This window comes from Giraffa tippelskirchi, chromosome 8 (assembly GCF_054371585.1).
Source record: "Giraffa tippelskirchi isolate mGirTip1 chromosome 8, T2T-mGirTip1v1.2.pri, whole genome shotgun sequence".
In the NCBI taxonomy this organism is placed as follows: Eukaryota; Metazoa; Chordata; class Mammalia; order Artiodactyla; family Giraffidae; genus Giraffa; species Giraffa tippelskirchi.
In genome coordinates this window covers 62,615,166-62,631,944 of record NC_137282.1, presented here as the reverse complement: position 1 = coordinate 62,631,944, position 16,779 = coordinate 62,615,166, and the positions used below count along the sequence as shown (strand labels likewise).

The 16,779-nt window shown below is 52.8% G+C and overlaps 1 protein-coding gene across 11 annotated transcripts in view; it reads right to left on the bottom strand.

Annotated features, from left to right (window-relative positions):
* Positions 1–6,993: 6,993 nt before the first annotated feature.
* The window catches only part of LOC145518272 (putative palmitoyltransferase ZDHHC11B), a 47,886-nt gene continuing 38,100 nt past the window's right edge, over positions 6,994–16,779 (bottom strand). For all 11 annotated transcript variants that reach the window (XM_081522272.1, XM_081522273.1, XM_081522278.1 and 8 more), the window contains 2 exons: positions 9,759–9,831; positions 6,994–7,887 (listed from right to left, as the gene is read on the bottom strand). In XM_081522272.1, the coding sequence (XP_081378398.1) occupies positions 7,433–7,887; positions 9,759–9,831 (528 nt within the window). In that variant the 3' untranslated portion in view covers positions 6,994–7,432. The remainder of the gene's footprint in view (positions 7,888–9,758; positions 9,832–16,779) is intronic.

The window sequence follows — 16,779 nt, the reverse complement described above, 5'->3', positions numbered from 1 at the left end:
CTGCTGCCCTCTCCCCTCCAGGCGGTGAGCTCGCGGGTACCCCCGCTGCCCTGGACAGCAGTGCTCAGCAGAGGTTCTGGGGCTGGGGTGACGGAGGTGCTAGTGTTGAGTGCTATGACTTGGGGTGCAGGGGTCTTCCTGTGGATCCTCCAGAACCCCCTCCAGCGGAGGAAGCCGCCCCAGGCTGCCGAGATGCCCACCCTTCCGGGGGAAGAGTGGCCTTCGGGTCGTTTCCAGTTGCGCTGCCTTGTGACTGGCCAAGGAGCCACCCCAGGCCCTTCCTCCCCTCCCGGCTGCAAAGCCGCCCCCCCCCCCGCCGGGTTATGCGCACACTTCACACACACACACCCACCACCCCCGCCCCCAGGACCTGTCCTGCGTCCTAACTGCAAAGCCCCCACACCCCAACTTGACTTGAGTCTCACCTAAATCAGAACTGTGGCAGCAGCTTCTGACTTCACCTGGGATTGCAGCCAGGCCAGGGGGCCACAGAGGCAGCAGAGGAAGCTAGGGTGCTGAGCCGGAGGAGGAGTGACCGATGGGCGGCCCCACAGGTGAGAGGATGAGATTCCCCGTGGGGAGCCCAGCAGGCAGGTGCATCCTGCCCTTCCCACCCCGGCCCTGGGCCCAGGGCCTTTCCCTCCAGCCCTCTGGGTTCTGCTTCTGCTCAAAACCGGCCAAACATGGGCTCCTAAATGTAATTCTTCTGCAAAGGTTCACACTGCGGAGCCCCGTTGAGTCCAGAATCTTAGACCAGGAAGTGCTGGAAGAGCGGGGAGTCACTCCGAAGCCCGCTCCTGGTGAATCTTGGTCCTGACTTTTCAGCTGGACGCTGGGCTGCGCCCCACCGGTCCCCCACAGCCCTGGGTGCCACTCACATTGTTCTTAACACTGCAAACGAAATCATGAAGACCACTTCTCAGGATTATGTCCCCGTTGTCGTATTAGCCAAAAGGCTAAGGTGTTCAATCCATTTTTCAAACCCTGTGCAAATGCTGTGACGTGACCCTGGTGATTTTGCCAATGGTAGAACTGCTCTGGGAGGCGGGTGCCAGGCTTCAGGGGTAGAAGCGTTTGAGGGGCAGAGTCCTTGGGAAGCAGAGACGGGGCCTGGGGGCCAAGATGGGCTCCCCAACAACAGAATGGCTGGAGCCGCAGCCCTCAGCCCCGCCCCACGCCCACATCGCAGACCAGCTGGAAGCCAGAAGGGGAGCCGTGGTCCCATTCTGAAGGCTGCCTCTGGTTGTCTGTGAGTGAAGTTTTGTTTACAGTGTGCTGTTTCATAGCGTGGACTCCGTCCTGGGCACACTCAGAAAATCGCCTGAAATAGTGACATTGGCTGTTTTGCTGGGAGCGTTTCCTTCTCAAGGGGAGGTAGGTTACATCCTGGTTTGGGATCAGAGGACCGTTCTTCCAGCTGTGGCTGCCCTTCTGGTCCTTTGTGGGGAGTGACCGCCCCCTGGCCCTTGGTCCTCTGACAACACCTGGATGGTCCCCATCCACCTTGCGGTCATTACAGCCCAGCTTGAGTTGGCAGGTGCAGGTCTGCCCCGTAGCCGTGTGGAGGCCCACAAATGGCACCATCTGCCCTTGCAGGACACTGTGCTGGTTTTTCAGGGCCACAGAGCAAAGGACCGCATGCTGGTGGCTTAAACAGCAGAAGTCCTCACCGGCCAAAGTCGGGGTGTCAGGGGCCGTGCTCCCTGCAAGGGCTCTGGGGCCCTTCCTACCTCCTCCGGCTTCTGGGCCACCAGGCATCCCTGGGCTCAAGGCTGCATCGCCCAGCCCAGGCCTTCATCCTCACATGGCCTCCTCCCCCATGTCTGTTTCCTCCCTGCATCTTGCACCAGGACATGCGTGGGTTTAGGGCCCATGCGGGTCGTCTGGGGTGCCCTGCTGTCGAGCCCCTAAGTATGCCTGCAGAGGCCACTGTCTGTGCTGTCCCCCTGGGATGGGCGCTAAGCTCACTGGGCGCCATCTCTGCGTCCTGGCTGCCTCAGCCCGGCGTCCTGGGCAGGTTCCATGTCCCGTCTCGACTGCGCCAACTCGGCTCCAGACCCTGGGCCCCCTCCCCAAGGACCACCTCGATGGGAGGCAGCTGTGGGCAGGAAGGGGTCGGGCTCTCACGTGCTGGGCGTGAACGTGATCCTTATTTTAAATCCCGAAGGACAGCTTCTTGGTTGAAATGCGTCCTTGTCTACACACTTGGAGGCCTGGGTGGCTCCATCTTCGTCCATGCAGTCTCCCCCAGGTGGGAAGCTGCTTGTGGGCCACGCAGGCTGTGTCCAGGCCCCACTCAAGCGGCAGTGGGGACCTGTCCATCTCGCCGGGGGCGGGGGCAGAGCTATGGGGCTCCTAGTGGTGCTGCTCAGCTCAGGCAGAGTTGCCTTTCAGCGCAGATGAGACCTGAGGAGCTCTGTGCAGCCCAGGGAAGGGGGTGCCCTCGGCGTGTGGAGCCCTGGACAGCTGCTGCTGGGGCAGGCCCTTCGGGGGTGGGGGCCACTCTGTGTGCTTGCTGCCGGTCAGGGCCCATCGGGGGCTGGACACTCGCTCCAAATCGTGAAGAATCTCACGATGGCGGCAGCAGAGCACTGGACCAGCCCGGGCGCCTCCCAGGGGTCCTGGGTGTGACTGGCCCTGATCGCCATCCCCATTTTAAGGCAGTGCCCCCGGGATTCAGAGAGGTTGAGTTGCTGACCCAGGACACACAGCAGATTCGGGGCAGTGTTGGCGTCCACCTCCAGCATGTGCTTGACACTCACCTTGGAGACCTATATTTTGGCTTAGGTTTACCCTTGCAGTCACAAACCTGGGCATACAGTCTTATTAAGAAAGCCATATAAATTTCTCATGGTTTAAGATGATTCCAAGTAAGAGACTTTACTTTGCCAACAAAGGTCCGTCTAGTCAAGGCTATGGTTTTTCCAGTGGTCATATATGGATGTGAGAGTTGGACTATAAAGAAAGCTGAGCGCCGAAGAATTGATGCTTTTGAACTGGGGTGTTAGAGAAGACTCTTGAGAGTCCCTTGGACTGCAAGGAGATCCAACCAGTCCATCCTAAAGGAGATCAGTCCTGGGTGTTCATTGGAAGGACTGGTGCTGAAGCTGAAACTCCAATACTTTGGCCACCTCATGCGAAGAGCTGACTCATTAGAAAAGACCCTGATGCTGGGAAAGATTAAAGGCAGGAGGAGAAGGGGATGACAGAGGATGAGATGGTTGGATGGCATCACCGACTCAATGGACATGAGTTTGAGTAAACTCTGGGAGTTGGTGATGGACAGGGAGGCCTGGCGTGCTGCAGTCCATGGGGTCGCAGAGAGTCAGACACGACTGAGCGACTGAACTGAACTGAATATGATTCCGTAATTTTTATTCTAATAAGATTTTCAGGACCTGGGACCTGTTATTTACTCTGCTTCTAAGAAAATGTAGCCTGGCTTCAGCTTATCAAGGAGGCCCGGGGCTTCCCCTTGGGTCTTGGGACCTGCCTGCCCACGCGTCCCCCTCACCTCTGCTGTGCTGACCTGTGGTGCTGGCCCTCCGGCGTGGCACGTGGGCTCTGACACGGTGATGGACGCTGCTCTCCCCGGCCGCTGGTTGCTGGGGCTGCGGTCATGGTGGCCGCACGTGCCCCTTGTCCACCCAAGGCAGCCTGTCTTCCTTTCTCCCCAGCGTTGCACGCGGCCGAGGGCATGTGGTACCGGCACAAGTGTGCGTGCCATTTCCTGAATTTGCCGTCGACTTTGATTAATGCCTGTGCACTCTGGGCGTGAGTGTGGGAGGACCGTCGGGACCCTGAGGTCACAGCGGACATCGTGAAACTGCCGGCCCCGAGGTGGGCGTGTGAATGAGGCGGCTTTACGTGGTCCCTTCAAGAGGATGTGGAGGCGCAGCTGTGTCACAGAAGTTACAAAAACAGAAACAGTTCAACAGAAATCGAAGCCATTTGGAGAAGCTCTTCTGGGAGCACCTGTGAAGACCCTTCAGCAGACATTCACGCAGGGGAGTCCCTGCCTCCGCCTGGGACCCACGTGTTGCCTGGACAGGATCCCGCCAGAGGCCTCGCACCTGCCGGAGAGGCTGGACTCCGGGGAGCAGGACCGGCCCCTCAGCTCTGTGCTGGCAGTCCCCTGGTTGTTTAAACTCGTAATCTGTTCCTGGTCACCCTCAGGCAGCAGCTGCCGGGTCTTGGGATTCCCTCCCTCTGTCCCCTGAACCCCCAGGCTCCCAAGCAGCGTCACCCCTTCCCTGCTGTTTAGAGCCGCGGTGGCAGAGGCACCCCAGGCGGCAGGGTCCTGGCCCCTCGGCCCGGCACGGGCGTGTCCAGCGCCCAGCGTCGAGCCCATGTGACTCAGTGGACTTGACCCCCATGACCGTGCTTCCCGAGGTTGCAAAGGAAGCGGGAGTGCGTGCAGCAGATCACCAGGAACAGACTTCGTTTCCAGTCAGGCTGGAGCAGCAGGAGCCAGATTTACCTTCTCATGTCAAACAGCTTACAAGGCACGGATGGCAGGTGACAAAGGACGGGGACCCACGTGACGGGAGCCCCCCGCTGGCGTCCTGGACAGCGTCCTCGTCCAGGGAGGAGACCCGCGGGGGCCGGCAGCCTCCCAGATGAGGGGTGCAGCGGAGAGACTTGGGGTCCGAGATGGACGGAGGGGAGCAGAGGGCAGTGCAGGCCTCCTGAAGCGGCAGCTGGGCGCTGATCCCAGCACATGGTGAGGACGCCGACAAGGCTGGGGTTGGACCACGGCAGGGTCGGGAGTGGTGCTCGCTGCCCAGGGCAGCCAGTGAGAAGACCTCACAGCCCTTGGGCAGTCGTGGAGTGCCCAGGTTGCTCGTCAGGAGGATGTAAACCGTAGTCAGTCCTGCTGTGGTCCCGCCTGCAAATCTTAGCAGGAAGTCACAGAGACCAAACTGCACCTCCGCCTAAACTTCAAGAAAATTTATAATAACATGGAAACATCTAGCACTCAAGAGGTACACTTAACAATCACTGGCTTCCCATCAGAACTGTGAGGTGTACAGAGAAACAAGTCAGACCCAAGATGAGAAGACAGACCCATCAGTCGGAACAGACCCCGAGCGGACACGGGACAGTGAAGCAGTGTTATAACTTATTCCACACGTTCTGAGAGTAGAGATATGCTGCACAACCAAAGCCACACTGCCAGCTGAATTCATGGAAATAAACAGTGCAATGCATGAGATGAAATACCCTGGACAGGTTACTGACAGATTAGACCATGGAGAAGTGCAGCAATGCCAACTACCCAAATGAAACAGAAAAGATCATTTAAAGGGAAAATCATCAGAGGGACTTACTTCCCTGGTGGTCCAGCGATTAGGACTCTGTGCTTCTACAGCAGGGGGCTAAGATCCCACATGCTGGGCAGTGCATCCAAAAAAAAAAAAACCCACCAGTAATCTATGGGATAGCTTGAAACAGCCTAGTGGATGTTAAGTTAGTCCTTGAAGAAGGGACGAGAATATTGGGGTTGGAGTGCAGAGAAAAACGTTAGAAGAAATGAATGCCAAACTGTTTCCAGATTTGACAGAAACCAAACCCACAGGTGCAAGCAGCTCGCTGAGACCCAGACCCGGAGACCACGAGGGACGCTCTGCGCACGTGGCCACCCTGCAGCCTGCGCGGCCAGTGGGAGCCCGAGAGGCCGCAGCAGATGGCCTGCACCCGGCACTCGCCCACTCAGCCCTGCCTCACTTGGGCTCCACTGTGGGAAATGGTCCTCGTGGTTGAGTCCTGAGTCCTGCAGAAGCCCCCCGAGTCAGACTTGCCCTCTGTGATGTCCAGCCTGTATTCACAGTGTGGCAGCCTGACAGAGCCCAGACAGGTGCTGGAAGCACGTCCCCAGGGTTCCTGAGGCTTCTGTCAACGTTTGCATCACGTGCTTCCCTTTCTTGGTGATACAGTCAGCTTTTATTTATCTCAAAATGTGTTTTCGCTCTTTACCGTAAGTTTGCATCGTTGGGTCCCTGCTTCCACACTGACTGCTTTTGTCACTTTCTGTGATGTCGCCCCTCCTGGGTTACCTTTCTGCCCTTCTCCAGAAGCTCTCTAGGTGGAGGTGTCTCTGTTTATGCGGCTTGGTACACGTTGTGCCTCGTGTACCTGTACTTTCACGTCCTTTGTCAGTTCAGGGGAACCCTATCATCCTCCCTGCAGGCTTGTCTTCCTGGACTCCAGCTGGACACATGGCATCCCCTTCTGCCCTCCATCTCTGCCAGCCCTTCCTTCCTCTGTCCATCTCATCCTCTGCTGAGTAATTTCTTCAGATTATCTTCCAGTTTAATAAGTCTTTCTTCAACTGTGTTTATTCTTTCATTTACTTTGTATATTTAACAAATGTATTTATTTCTGAAAATTCTACTTTCATCTTTTACATGTCCTTCTGATCATGTAGAAAATCCGCTTATTGCTTATTTTTTGTGATTGTCATATATTTACTTATTTCATGCACCCTACTGAATATTCTGTGTTTCTGATTCCAAATCTCAGGTTCCTGGGGCCTAAATCCACCTGTGTTGTTTGTTGACTTCTACTCACGATGGTGTTTTCTTTGGATCTTTGATTCTGAGCTTTTTTGATTGATCTTAAACTTTGAAATCGAGAGATCTCAGAAATCTAGACTCGCAGCTTTGGCCACCTTATTTCAGTCTGTTTCTGCCTCCGTCCCTGACTTTGCCTTGGGATCTCGCACCTAGGCCTGCTTTTGATTCAAGGCCTGGTTTCAAAGAAGCCCACCCTTCTGCATGCTCACTTTCTTCCTCTAGTTTCAGCCAGAGGGGCCTGGAGGGTCAACACCTCAATTCAGGGGCTCCCCCCAGAGACGGGCTTGGGAGCTTGTTCTGGAGGCCCAGACCAGGCTTGGTTCCCGCTGGGATGCAGAGCCCAGCGCCGGCGTGGGGGCTGTGGCAGTCGCCAGCCCTCCACGGAAGCCGCTGCCCAAAAGCCATTTACCAGGACTGATTTCAAGTTCACTGCCATTAGAATTAACTTTTATTATTTCCCATAAAACTTACTAAAGAGTTCCAAAGAATTTTCTTAAAAGCTACTTAAATTCATACAGTTAAAAACATTAATAATCAACGAAAGTACAAACATGGCACCTAGCCCCGTCTTGAATCTGCCTTCTCTCTGGAATAACGTGTAGACATGTTTAGAAAACGAGGCAGGTCTTTAAAATATGGCTTCTGGAGTGAGGGAGATGTGAGTTCGTGAAACTCTTCACGCGTGGCCAGAAGCAGCGGGCTTGAGCTCTCTTCCCTCTTGATGCCAGGGGGCGGGGGTCTGAAGGTGGGTGGCGGGGCCCACGTCTCCTCCTCGAGGTGGAAGCCAGGCTGGGCGGCGTGGGCAACGCCAGCCAGAGGGAGGGGTGTCCTGGGGACCTGGGGAACACGCTCTGGCTCTACACAAGCTGAGGAGCCCTGTCCCCAAGCTCTGGGACCTCTGGCATCGTGATCATAGTGACAGAGGTGGGGCTGCTGGGCACAGGGGCCTTCTTGGGGGTGCAGCCCTCCACCTCTCTGATGACCGGGGTCCCCTCCTCCCCACACTCTTCCTTGATGGCAGGCAGGCTCTTGGGCGCCTGGATGGACGGCATCACTGCCAGCGTGCGGGGCATCTGCTGGACGTCCAGTTCTCCGTCCAGCCCTCCGGGGATGTTGATGACCGTGGACTCCACGGTCCAGGGCTCCTGGTGGCTGGGGATGGTGTCCTGATGCTTCTGGGGCCACACGTCCTGGTCATGGCCCTGCAGCGGGAATGGGAGCGGGAGGGTTTCTGGGACAGACTCTGCGGCTGGGATCCTGGTGGAAAAGGACCCCTGGATGCGGGACTCAGCTGCTTCAGGTCCCTGGGCTCCTGCAGAAAAAGGAGACGTCCCCGTGAGCACCTCGGGGCAGGGATGGGAGTGAAGCCCGGACACAGCACAAGGCCCTGCACACAGGCCCCCCCAGACAGCAAGCAGCCGGCCGTTGGCAGCAAAGACCAGGCTCAGTTCTGTGCGCCTCTTTCCTGCCCTTTGCATTTCGGTAAGCTCTGTTTCATTCTTTCTCAAATGTGTTTTGCTCAAGCTCAGTCATGTCCTACTCTTTGCGACCCCGTGGACGGTAGCCCACCAGGCTCCTCTGTCCGGGGGATTTTCCAGGCCAGGGTACTGGAGCAGGTTGCCATTTCCTTCTCCAGGGGATCTTCCTGATCTAGGAGTCAAACCTGGGTCTCCTGCATTGGCAGTTGGGTTCTTTACCACTGAGTCACCAGGGAAGCCCCTCGAATGTGTTTGGTTAGTAACAGTTCTCTGTTCTCTTCAGATGTTTTGAACTTGGTCTTTTATTTCTCTAAGCAAACTAAACCCTCGGGTTATCTGGTGATTTCGCCTGCTGAGTCCCGAGGCCCTTGGGTCTGTTTCTCCCGTGGTTTTGCTGACTCGCACCCAGGCGCTTTGTCTCCACGGGGAGTCGGTCACTGACAGGGAGCGGCTGGGTTTCTGCGCGCTGTCCGTGTCCTCAAGGAAGCAGCATTGCGTGATGAGGAGCGAGTCTCAGGGGGTCCCCGCCTGGGCCTCGGGATGACCCTAACGCTCTGTCGGTTCTCAGCTGGGGGCTCAGGGTCACCCCCTTTCACAAAGTCAGGGTTGGCCAGGGGTCCAAGAGTCAGCAGTGGAGTTTCTCTCTTCCTCTCTTCCCAGGGGTTGAGGCCGGGGGTGGAGAATTGGGGTCCTCTTGTTCACCTCTACACTTGGAGGGGTCCCGGTTTTATGGGACAACTTAACCCATAACGTTAGTCAGCCCTGGACTTGGCCTTCTCTTTCTCCCCCCGCACGTCTGTGAAGGTTGAACCCGCTGGGGCTGGTGCCCCGGGTGTCTCTCTGGGTCTCTCTGCCTCAGTCCCCGCCCAAGACCCTCACCGCCCGCAGGAGGCCGTCCCCGCGTGTGGGGCGCACCCCGAGCCCGCCTCATGCCTTCCGTCCTCGGAGTCAGGCCGCTCGCTCAGGCTCACAGAGCACCTCCCTTCCTCTCTACCAGTTTCACCGACATCACATTTGTACTTTGTGATCCTCCAAAACCACCTTACGTGGAACCATGGAAAGATCAAACTAGCCCTCCCGGCCGCCAGCTCCCTCCCAGGGGTCGGAGGCTCTGAGCCCCACGTCAGGCGATTTGAAGCGCTAACAACTCAGGTGTCCTGTACTGCTCAGGGACGCACGCTCATGAGATGTTAGCATCGTGAACGTTCATTGTGGAAAAGCTGAGAGGTGGATGTTGTTTAAACTGAAAGGATGAAGGCTCACGAATGATGAGGTCTGTGTGGGAGCACCGGAGACCCCGGCGGGTGGGGCGTGGCGGGGCTGAGCCCGAGTCTGCGGGACCCCGCCCATGAGGGTGGACCCCGCCCTGCGGCCACCACGGGCTCCTCGACCCTGATGGGGCCACAGGAGAGGATGCCAGGGCGGCCCGCAGCCTGGGCAGACGTTTGCTGCTGCTGCTTAACCCGTGTCCAGCTTTTCCTCTGGAGCCCACCGCGGTTTGGCGCACAGGGGGGCAGGGCAGACAGGCGGGGCAGAGGGTGTCGTGGACCCCCGGCAGGCTCCCCCTTGTCTGCATCACAGAGACAAGCGTCCAAGCCCTGGCTTTCTCTGGCGATGTCTCTCCTTTTTCTTTTGAGAATATTGGATATTCTAGAGAATCAAATTTAGGTAGACCTCAACGTGCCCAAACTGCAGGGGCTCTCACCTGAAGCGGAGCCTTGGTTTTCAGCCACGTCTCCTGCTCTAAGTTGCTTTCTTTCTTGCTGATCCTTGGTATTCTACAGAAAGAGAAATCACAGGGAATCGGTGATGCAGGGTTTGTCATACCGCCGAAGAGAACAAAACAGGCGAGCTTTAGAGAGGACGCTTCAGAGACAGACAGGTCTGCCCCCGCCACGGTGAGCTGCGGCGGTCAGTCACCAAGAGCTTCAGAACGTTCCCCTCGACCTGGGGCTGGAACCATGAAAGCCTCGGCGAGAGCGCTGGCCTGTCGCCCGTGTGTGCGTCAGGACGGACACAGGCGTGCTTTGTCTGACGCGTGTGAGGGTCTCGGGGAAGCCAGGGAGACCTCCGCGATTCCCAGCACGAGAAAGGCTGGCTGCTCCCTGGGCGGGGCTCTGCCTGCCAAGAAGCCTGAGTGTTTCACCCACATCTGAACACAGGCGTGTGTCCCCTGCCCTGGCCCGTGTCCGCCGGCTGGCAGGTCGGAGGGGTGGCTGCAGTTCTTGCCAGACTCGCTAAAGGGTCAGGGATGCGCTCATTCCAACTTGCAGTGGTGCCTGTGCAGGTCCCAGAGACGGGGCCTTTGCAAAACTTCTCTCTGAGAGTCTGGACAGACTTACAAGCAGATCTGTCGCTGGGAGACTTCTCAGTCAGAACAGCACATCTGTAAATGCTCTCGTCCCTTCCCTGGTCCAGGACTTTAAAATTATCGTCAAGGTACGAATATCGATAGATAACACGAATGCGTGAAGATACAACTTCAGGGGGGAACGAGGAGGGAAGCCTCGCTGGGCCGGAAGCACCAGCGCCCCAAAGAGGAGGAAGAAAGGCCAGAGGGGGTCGGAGGAGGGTGCTGCGGCCGGCGGGAGAGCCCTCACGGACTCCACCTTGAGGGAGGCGGGGGCGGCCACGGGAGTGGGGGTCCCAAGGGATAGCTTGCTGGGGCCACAGCAGGCCGAGCGGCCAGGCAGACAGCGGGTCGCTGCCGCAAAACCTCCTGAATCCGCAGCGACAGTGGGGAGCCTGCCCCGCACGAAAGCGGTGACCTCGGTGGGGAGAGGGTGGTGTGAGCGCACACACCAAAGGGCCTGGCGCCCAGGAGGTGGAGGTGGGCTGAGGCATCGCCAAACACCTAAGCACCGCTGGGAATCAGGAGCAAAGTGTTGCTGTGGAATGAAGAGGAGAACCCGATGCAGCGCGTGGATGACATGCTGGAGGGCGTGGAGCAGAGCCGGTGGGAGGAAGTGGGGGGTGGGTAAGGGGAGGGGGCTGTGCATCAAAGCACACGGTGGTCTGCCGAAAAGAGAGGGGTGCTGTCGGAACCTTCAGAAGCTTGCCCTCCACCGAGGGGCTTCCCAGGTGGCACTAGTGGTAAGGAACCTGCCCGCCAATGCAGGAGATATAAGAAATTCAGGCTCCATCCCTGGGTTGGGAAGATCCCCCGGAGAAGGGAATGGCCACACACTCCAGTATTCCTGCCTGGAGAACCACATGGACAGAGGAGCCTGGCGGGTGACAGTCCACGGGGTCTCAAAGAGCCGGACACGACTGAAGCAACCCAGCACGCACACACACCTCGATGGGGGTGACAGCCAGGCTGAAAGGAGCCCTCAGTCACCCGTCTCACTCAGGAGCCTGAGTCCAGGGGAGGGCCGGCTGCCACCCCTGCCCCCCGCTTCAGGGAGGGCAGCCCCTACTCCCCACTCAGCTGTGCAGCGCTGGCAGCTGGCGCGTCGCAGGTGTGGGATGTGCTCTCTGGCTGGTCCAGCCCTGCCCTGAGGGATGGGCACAGCTGCTGTCCTGGTTCTGGCCCCCTTGGCAGCAACAGCCACCCGCGTGCCGCCCAGCAGAATACTTAAAGAGGCAGGACCTTCCCCCTCCTGCTTGCAGCCAGACAGTCAAGGATGTCTTCCCCAGGCCACTGGCTGACCAAACAGGTAATGGAAGAAAATTTTCAGTGACAAAAAATACACACTTTGCAAAATTCAACCTTCAACAGGCAAAAATCTATAAACCCCAAGGAACAAATCTGACTTCCATCGTTATCACAGGATAATACTACAAAGAAACAGGAAGTCCGGACTTTCAAGTTAATAGTCAAGGATATGAAATCAGCTGTCTCAGAAATACTCAGTGAGTCAGGGGACGTCACGGATGAAGAATTAAAGGAGACCAGGATGATGGTGTGAGAACAGATCCTAATGTCAACAAAGCAGTAGAAATTATGAACAGACACCAAACAAATTCTAGAGCTAAAAAGTGAAGTAAAAAAATTCACTAGAGGAGCTTGACAGATTTGAGCAGTGAAAAAAGGATCAAAAAAACTTGACTAAACTGAAATTATTAATATCCGGTCTGAACTGTAAAGAAAAAACCATGAAGGGAAGTGAACGGAGCCTGGTGGGCCTGTGGGTCTCCATCAAAGGTATCAAGATACGCCTTGTAGGAATCCCAGGAGGAGGAGAGAGAAACAGAGCAGAAAAATAGCTGAAGAAATAATGAAAACTTCCCAGAGCAGATAAAGACATGAATCTGCACATCCAGTCTACACTCCCCATGAATAGTATGAAAAGGCAAAAAGACAGGGCACTGAAAGATGAACTCCGCAGGTCGGTAGGTGCCCGTAAGCTGCTGGAGAAGAGGGGAGAAGTAGCTCCACAAAGAATGACGAGACGGAGCCAGAGCAAGAAATCCACAAGGCCCAGCTGTGGGTGTGACTGGTGGTGGAAGTCAAGTCTGATGGTGCAAAGAACAATACTGCACAGGAACCTGGAATGTTAGAGCCAAGAATCAGGTAAACCTGAAGTGGTCAAACAGGAGATGGCAAGAGTGAACATCAACATTTTAGGAATCAGTGAACTAAAATGGAACGGAATGGGCGAATTTAATTCAGATGACCACTATATCTACTACTGTGGGCAAGAATCCCTTAGAAGAATGTAGTAGTCCTCATAGTCAACAAAAGAGTCGGAAATGCAGTACTTGGGTGCAATCTCAAAAATGACAGAATGATCTCTATTCGTTTCCAAGACAAACCATTCAGTATCACAGTAATCCAAGTCTATACTCCAACCACTAATACCAAAGGAGAAGAAATTGAATGGTTCTATGAAGACCTACAAGACCTTCTAGAAAGTGAAAGTGAAAGTCACTCAGTTGTGTCCGACTCTTTGTGACCCCACGGACTATAACATCCATGGAATTTTCTAGGCCAGAATACCAGAGTGGGTAGCCTTCCCCTTCTCCAGGGGATCTTCCCAACCCAGGGATTGAACCCAGGTCACCCACTTGCAGGCAGACTCTTTACCAGCTGAGCCACAAGGGAAGCCCAAGAATACTGGAGTGGTTAGCCTATCCCTTTTCCAGGGGATCTTCCCAACCCAGGAATCAAATCAGGGTCTCCTGCATTGCAGGCGGATTCTTTTCCAACTGAGCTATCAGGGAAGCCCTTCTAGAGCTAACACCCAAAAAAGATGTCCTTTTCATTATAGGGGACAGGGATGCAAAAGTAGGAAGTCAAGAGGAAAGTTTGGCCTTGGAGTACAGAATGAAGCAGGGCAAAGGCTAACAGAGTTTCGCCAAGAGAATGTGCTAGTCGTAGCAAACACCCTCTTCCAGTGACACAAGGGATGACTCTACACATGAACATTACCAGATGGTCAACACCGAAATCAGATTGATTATATTCTTTGCAGCTGAAGATGGAGAAGCTCTATACAGTCAGAAAAAACAATACTGGGAGCTGACTGTGGCTCAGATCATGAACTCCTTATTGCCAGATTCAGACTTAAATTGAAGAAAATAGGGAAAACCACTAGACCATTCAGGTATGACCTAAATCAAATCCCTTATGATTATACAGTGGAAGTGACAAATAGATTCAAAGGATTAGATCTGACAGACAGAGTCCCTGAAGAACTATAGATAGAGGTTCATAAATTGTACAGGAAGTGGTGATCAAAACCACCCCCAAGGAAAAAAAATACAAAAAGGCAAAATGGTTGTCTGAGGCCTTACAAATAGCTGAAAAAAAGAGAAGCAAAAGGTAAAGGAGAAACAGAAAGATATACCCATCTGAATTCAGAGTTCCAAACAATAGCAAGGAGAGATAAGAAAGTCTTCTTAAGTGAACAATGCAAAGAAATAGAGGAAAACAACAAAATGGGAAAGACTAGAGATCACTTCAAGAGAATTAGACACACCAAGGGAACATTTCATGCAAAGATGGGCACAATAAAGGACAGAAATGGTATGGCCCTAACAGAAGCAGAAGATATTAAGAAGAGGTGGCAAGAATACACAGAAGAACTGTACAAAAAAGATCTTCATACCCAGATAACCATGATGGTATGATCACTCACCTAGAGCCAGACATCCTGGAATGTGAAGTCAAGTGGGCCTTAGGAAGCATCACTACTAACAAAGCTAGTGGAGGTGGTGGAATTCCAGCTGAGCTATTTCAAATCCTAAAATACAATGCTGTGAAAGTGCTATACTCAATATGCCAGCAAATTTGGGAAACTCAGCAGTGGCCACAGTACTGGAAAAGGTCAGTTCTCATTCCAATCCCAAAGAAAGGCAATGCCAAAGAATGTTCCAACTACTGCACAATTGTACACATTTCATATGCTAACAAAGTAACGCTCAAAATTCCCCAAGCCAGGCTTCAACAGTACGTTAACCAAGAACTTTCAGATATTCAAGCTGGATTTAGAAAAGGAAGATGACCCAGAGATCAAATTGCCGACATCTGTTGGATCATAGGAAAAGCAAGAGAATTCCAGAAAAACATCCACTTCTGCTTCACTGACTACGCTAAAACCTTTGACTGTGCGTATCACAGCAAATAGTGGAAAATTCTTCAAGAGATGGGAATAACAGACCACCTTACCTGCTTCCTGAGAAACCTGTATACAGGTCAAGGAGCAACAGTTGGAACCGGACATGGAACAACAGACTGGTTCCAAATTGGGAAAGGAGTACGTCAAGGCTGTATATTTTCACCTTGCTTATTTAACTTATATGCAGAGTACATCATGTGAAATGCCAGACTGGATGAAGCACAAAGTGGAATCAAGATTGCCGGGAGAAATATCAGTAACTTCAGATATGCAGATGACACCACCCTAATGGCAAAAATCTAAGAGGAGCTAAAGAGCCTCTTCATGAAGGTGAAAGAGGAGAGTGAAAAAGCTGGCTGAAAACTCAACATTCAAAAAACTAAGATAATGGCATCCAGTCCCATCAATTCATGGCAAATAGATGGGGAAACAATGGAAACAGTGATGGACTTGATTTTCTTGGGCTCCAAAATCACTGCAGATGGTGACTGCAGCCATGAAATTAAAAGACGCTTACTCCTTGGAAGAAAAGCTATGACCAACCTAGATAGCGTATTAAAAAGCAGAGACATTACTTTGCCAACAGTGATCCCGTCTAGTCAAAGTTATGGTTTTTCCAGTAGTCATGTCTGGTTGTGAGAGTTGGACCATAAAGAAGGCTGAGTGCCAAAGAATTAATGCTTTTGATCTGTGGTGTTGGAGAAGACTCTTGAGAGTTCCTTGGACTGCAAGGAGATGAAACCAGTCAATTCTAAAGAAAATCAGTCCTGAATATTCACTGGAAGGACCAATGCTGGAGCTCCAATACTTTGGCCACCTGATGGGAAGAGCTGACTCATTAGAAAAGACCCTGATGCTGGGAAAGATTGAAGGCAGGAGGAGAAGGGATGACAGAATATGAGATGGTTGGATGGCATCACCGACTCAATGGACATGTTGAGCAAGCTCCAGGAGACGTGAAGGACAGGGAAGCCTGGTGTGCTACAGTTCACGGGGTCACAAAGAGTTGGACACGACTGAGCGGCTAAACAACAGCAACACAGTCAAGAAGCTTAACTTGACTCCAAGCGAGATAAGCTAAAAACACTGTGAGACCTATCACAGCCGGTTTCTTAGAACCCAAAGAGAGAGTTTTGAAAGCAGCAAAAGACACACAGATAATCACAAACGAGAGATCCTCAGTGTGATAAACAGCTATCTCTCATCAGATTCCATGGAGGCCAGGAGGCACTGGGGTGACATGAGGTCACGAAGGGAAAAAAACTGCCAACCAAGAATTCTAAACCCCTCAAAGCTATCTTTTAAGAATGATGGAGAAGTTAAGATATGTTCAGGTAAACAAGGGCTGAGGGACTTTATTACAACAGACCTGCCATACATTTAGCATTTAGAAATGCTAAAAAGACTTGGTTTACACAGTCTCTCCAAATTCTTCAGGTTAAAATGAAAAGATACTAGACAGCAAAGCCATAAAAGCAATAAAGAATACAGGTAAAGGTAACTACATATGTTAATTTATAAGCCAGTATTATTGTACTTTGACTTGTAACTCTTCCCCTTTTCTATATGATTTAAAGATAGATGCATAAAACAATAATTATAAATCTTTGTTCATGGGCACACAGTATACAAATATGTAATCCGTAACATTAACAACATAAAGGAGGAGAGATGGAAATGCATGTGAATAGAGTCTTGGAACACTACTGAATACTGAATTAAAATACTATTGAAACTGAATTAGTATTATTCAAACTTTATTGTTATAAATTTAGAATGTTAATTGTAATTCTCAAGGTAATCATTAAAAAGACGACTAAAAACCATGCAGAAAAGGAAAGAAAAAGGTAATCAATGGGTACCGTACAAAAATTCTATTAAATACAAAAAAGTCAGTTGTATTTATTCCTCGACTCCTAATGGAGGAATTGAGGAACAATATATATATAATAGCTGAGTAGCAGAAGTAAATCCTTATCATCTACTGATTAATTCCCTTAAACACGGATGAAGCAGGAAACAGCAGAAATTCTACGGAAAGTGGGGAGCCAGACCCCTGCCTCACACCACACACATCAACAACCACAAATAGGAAAGGACTCAGCTCTCAAAACACTAAACTGTCAGTAGGAAGTATCGAAGACTCTCCTTTAGGTCTTTGGG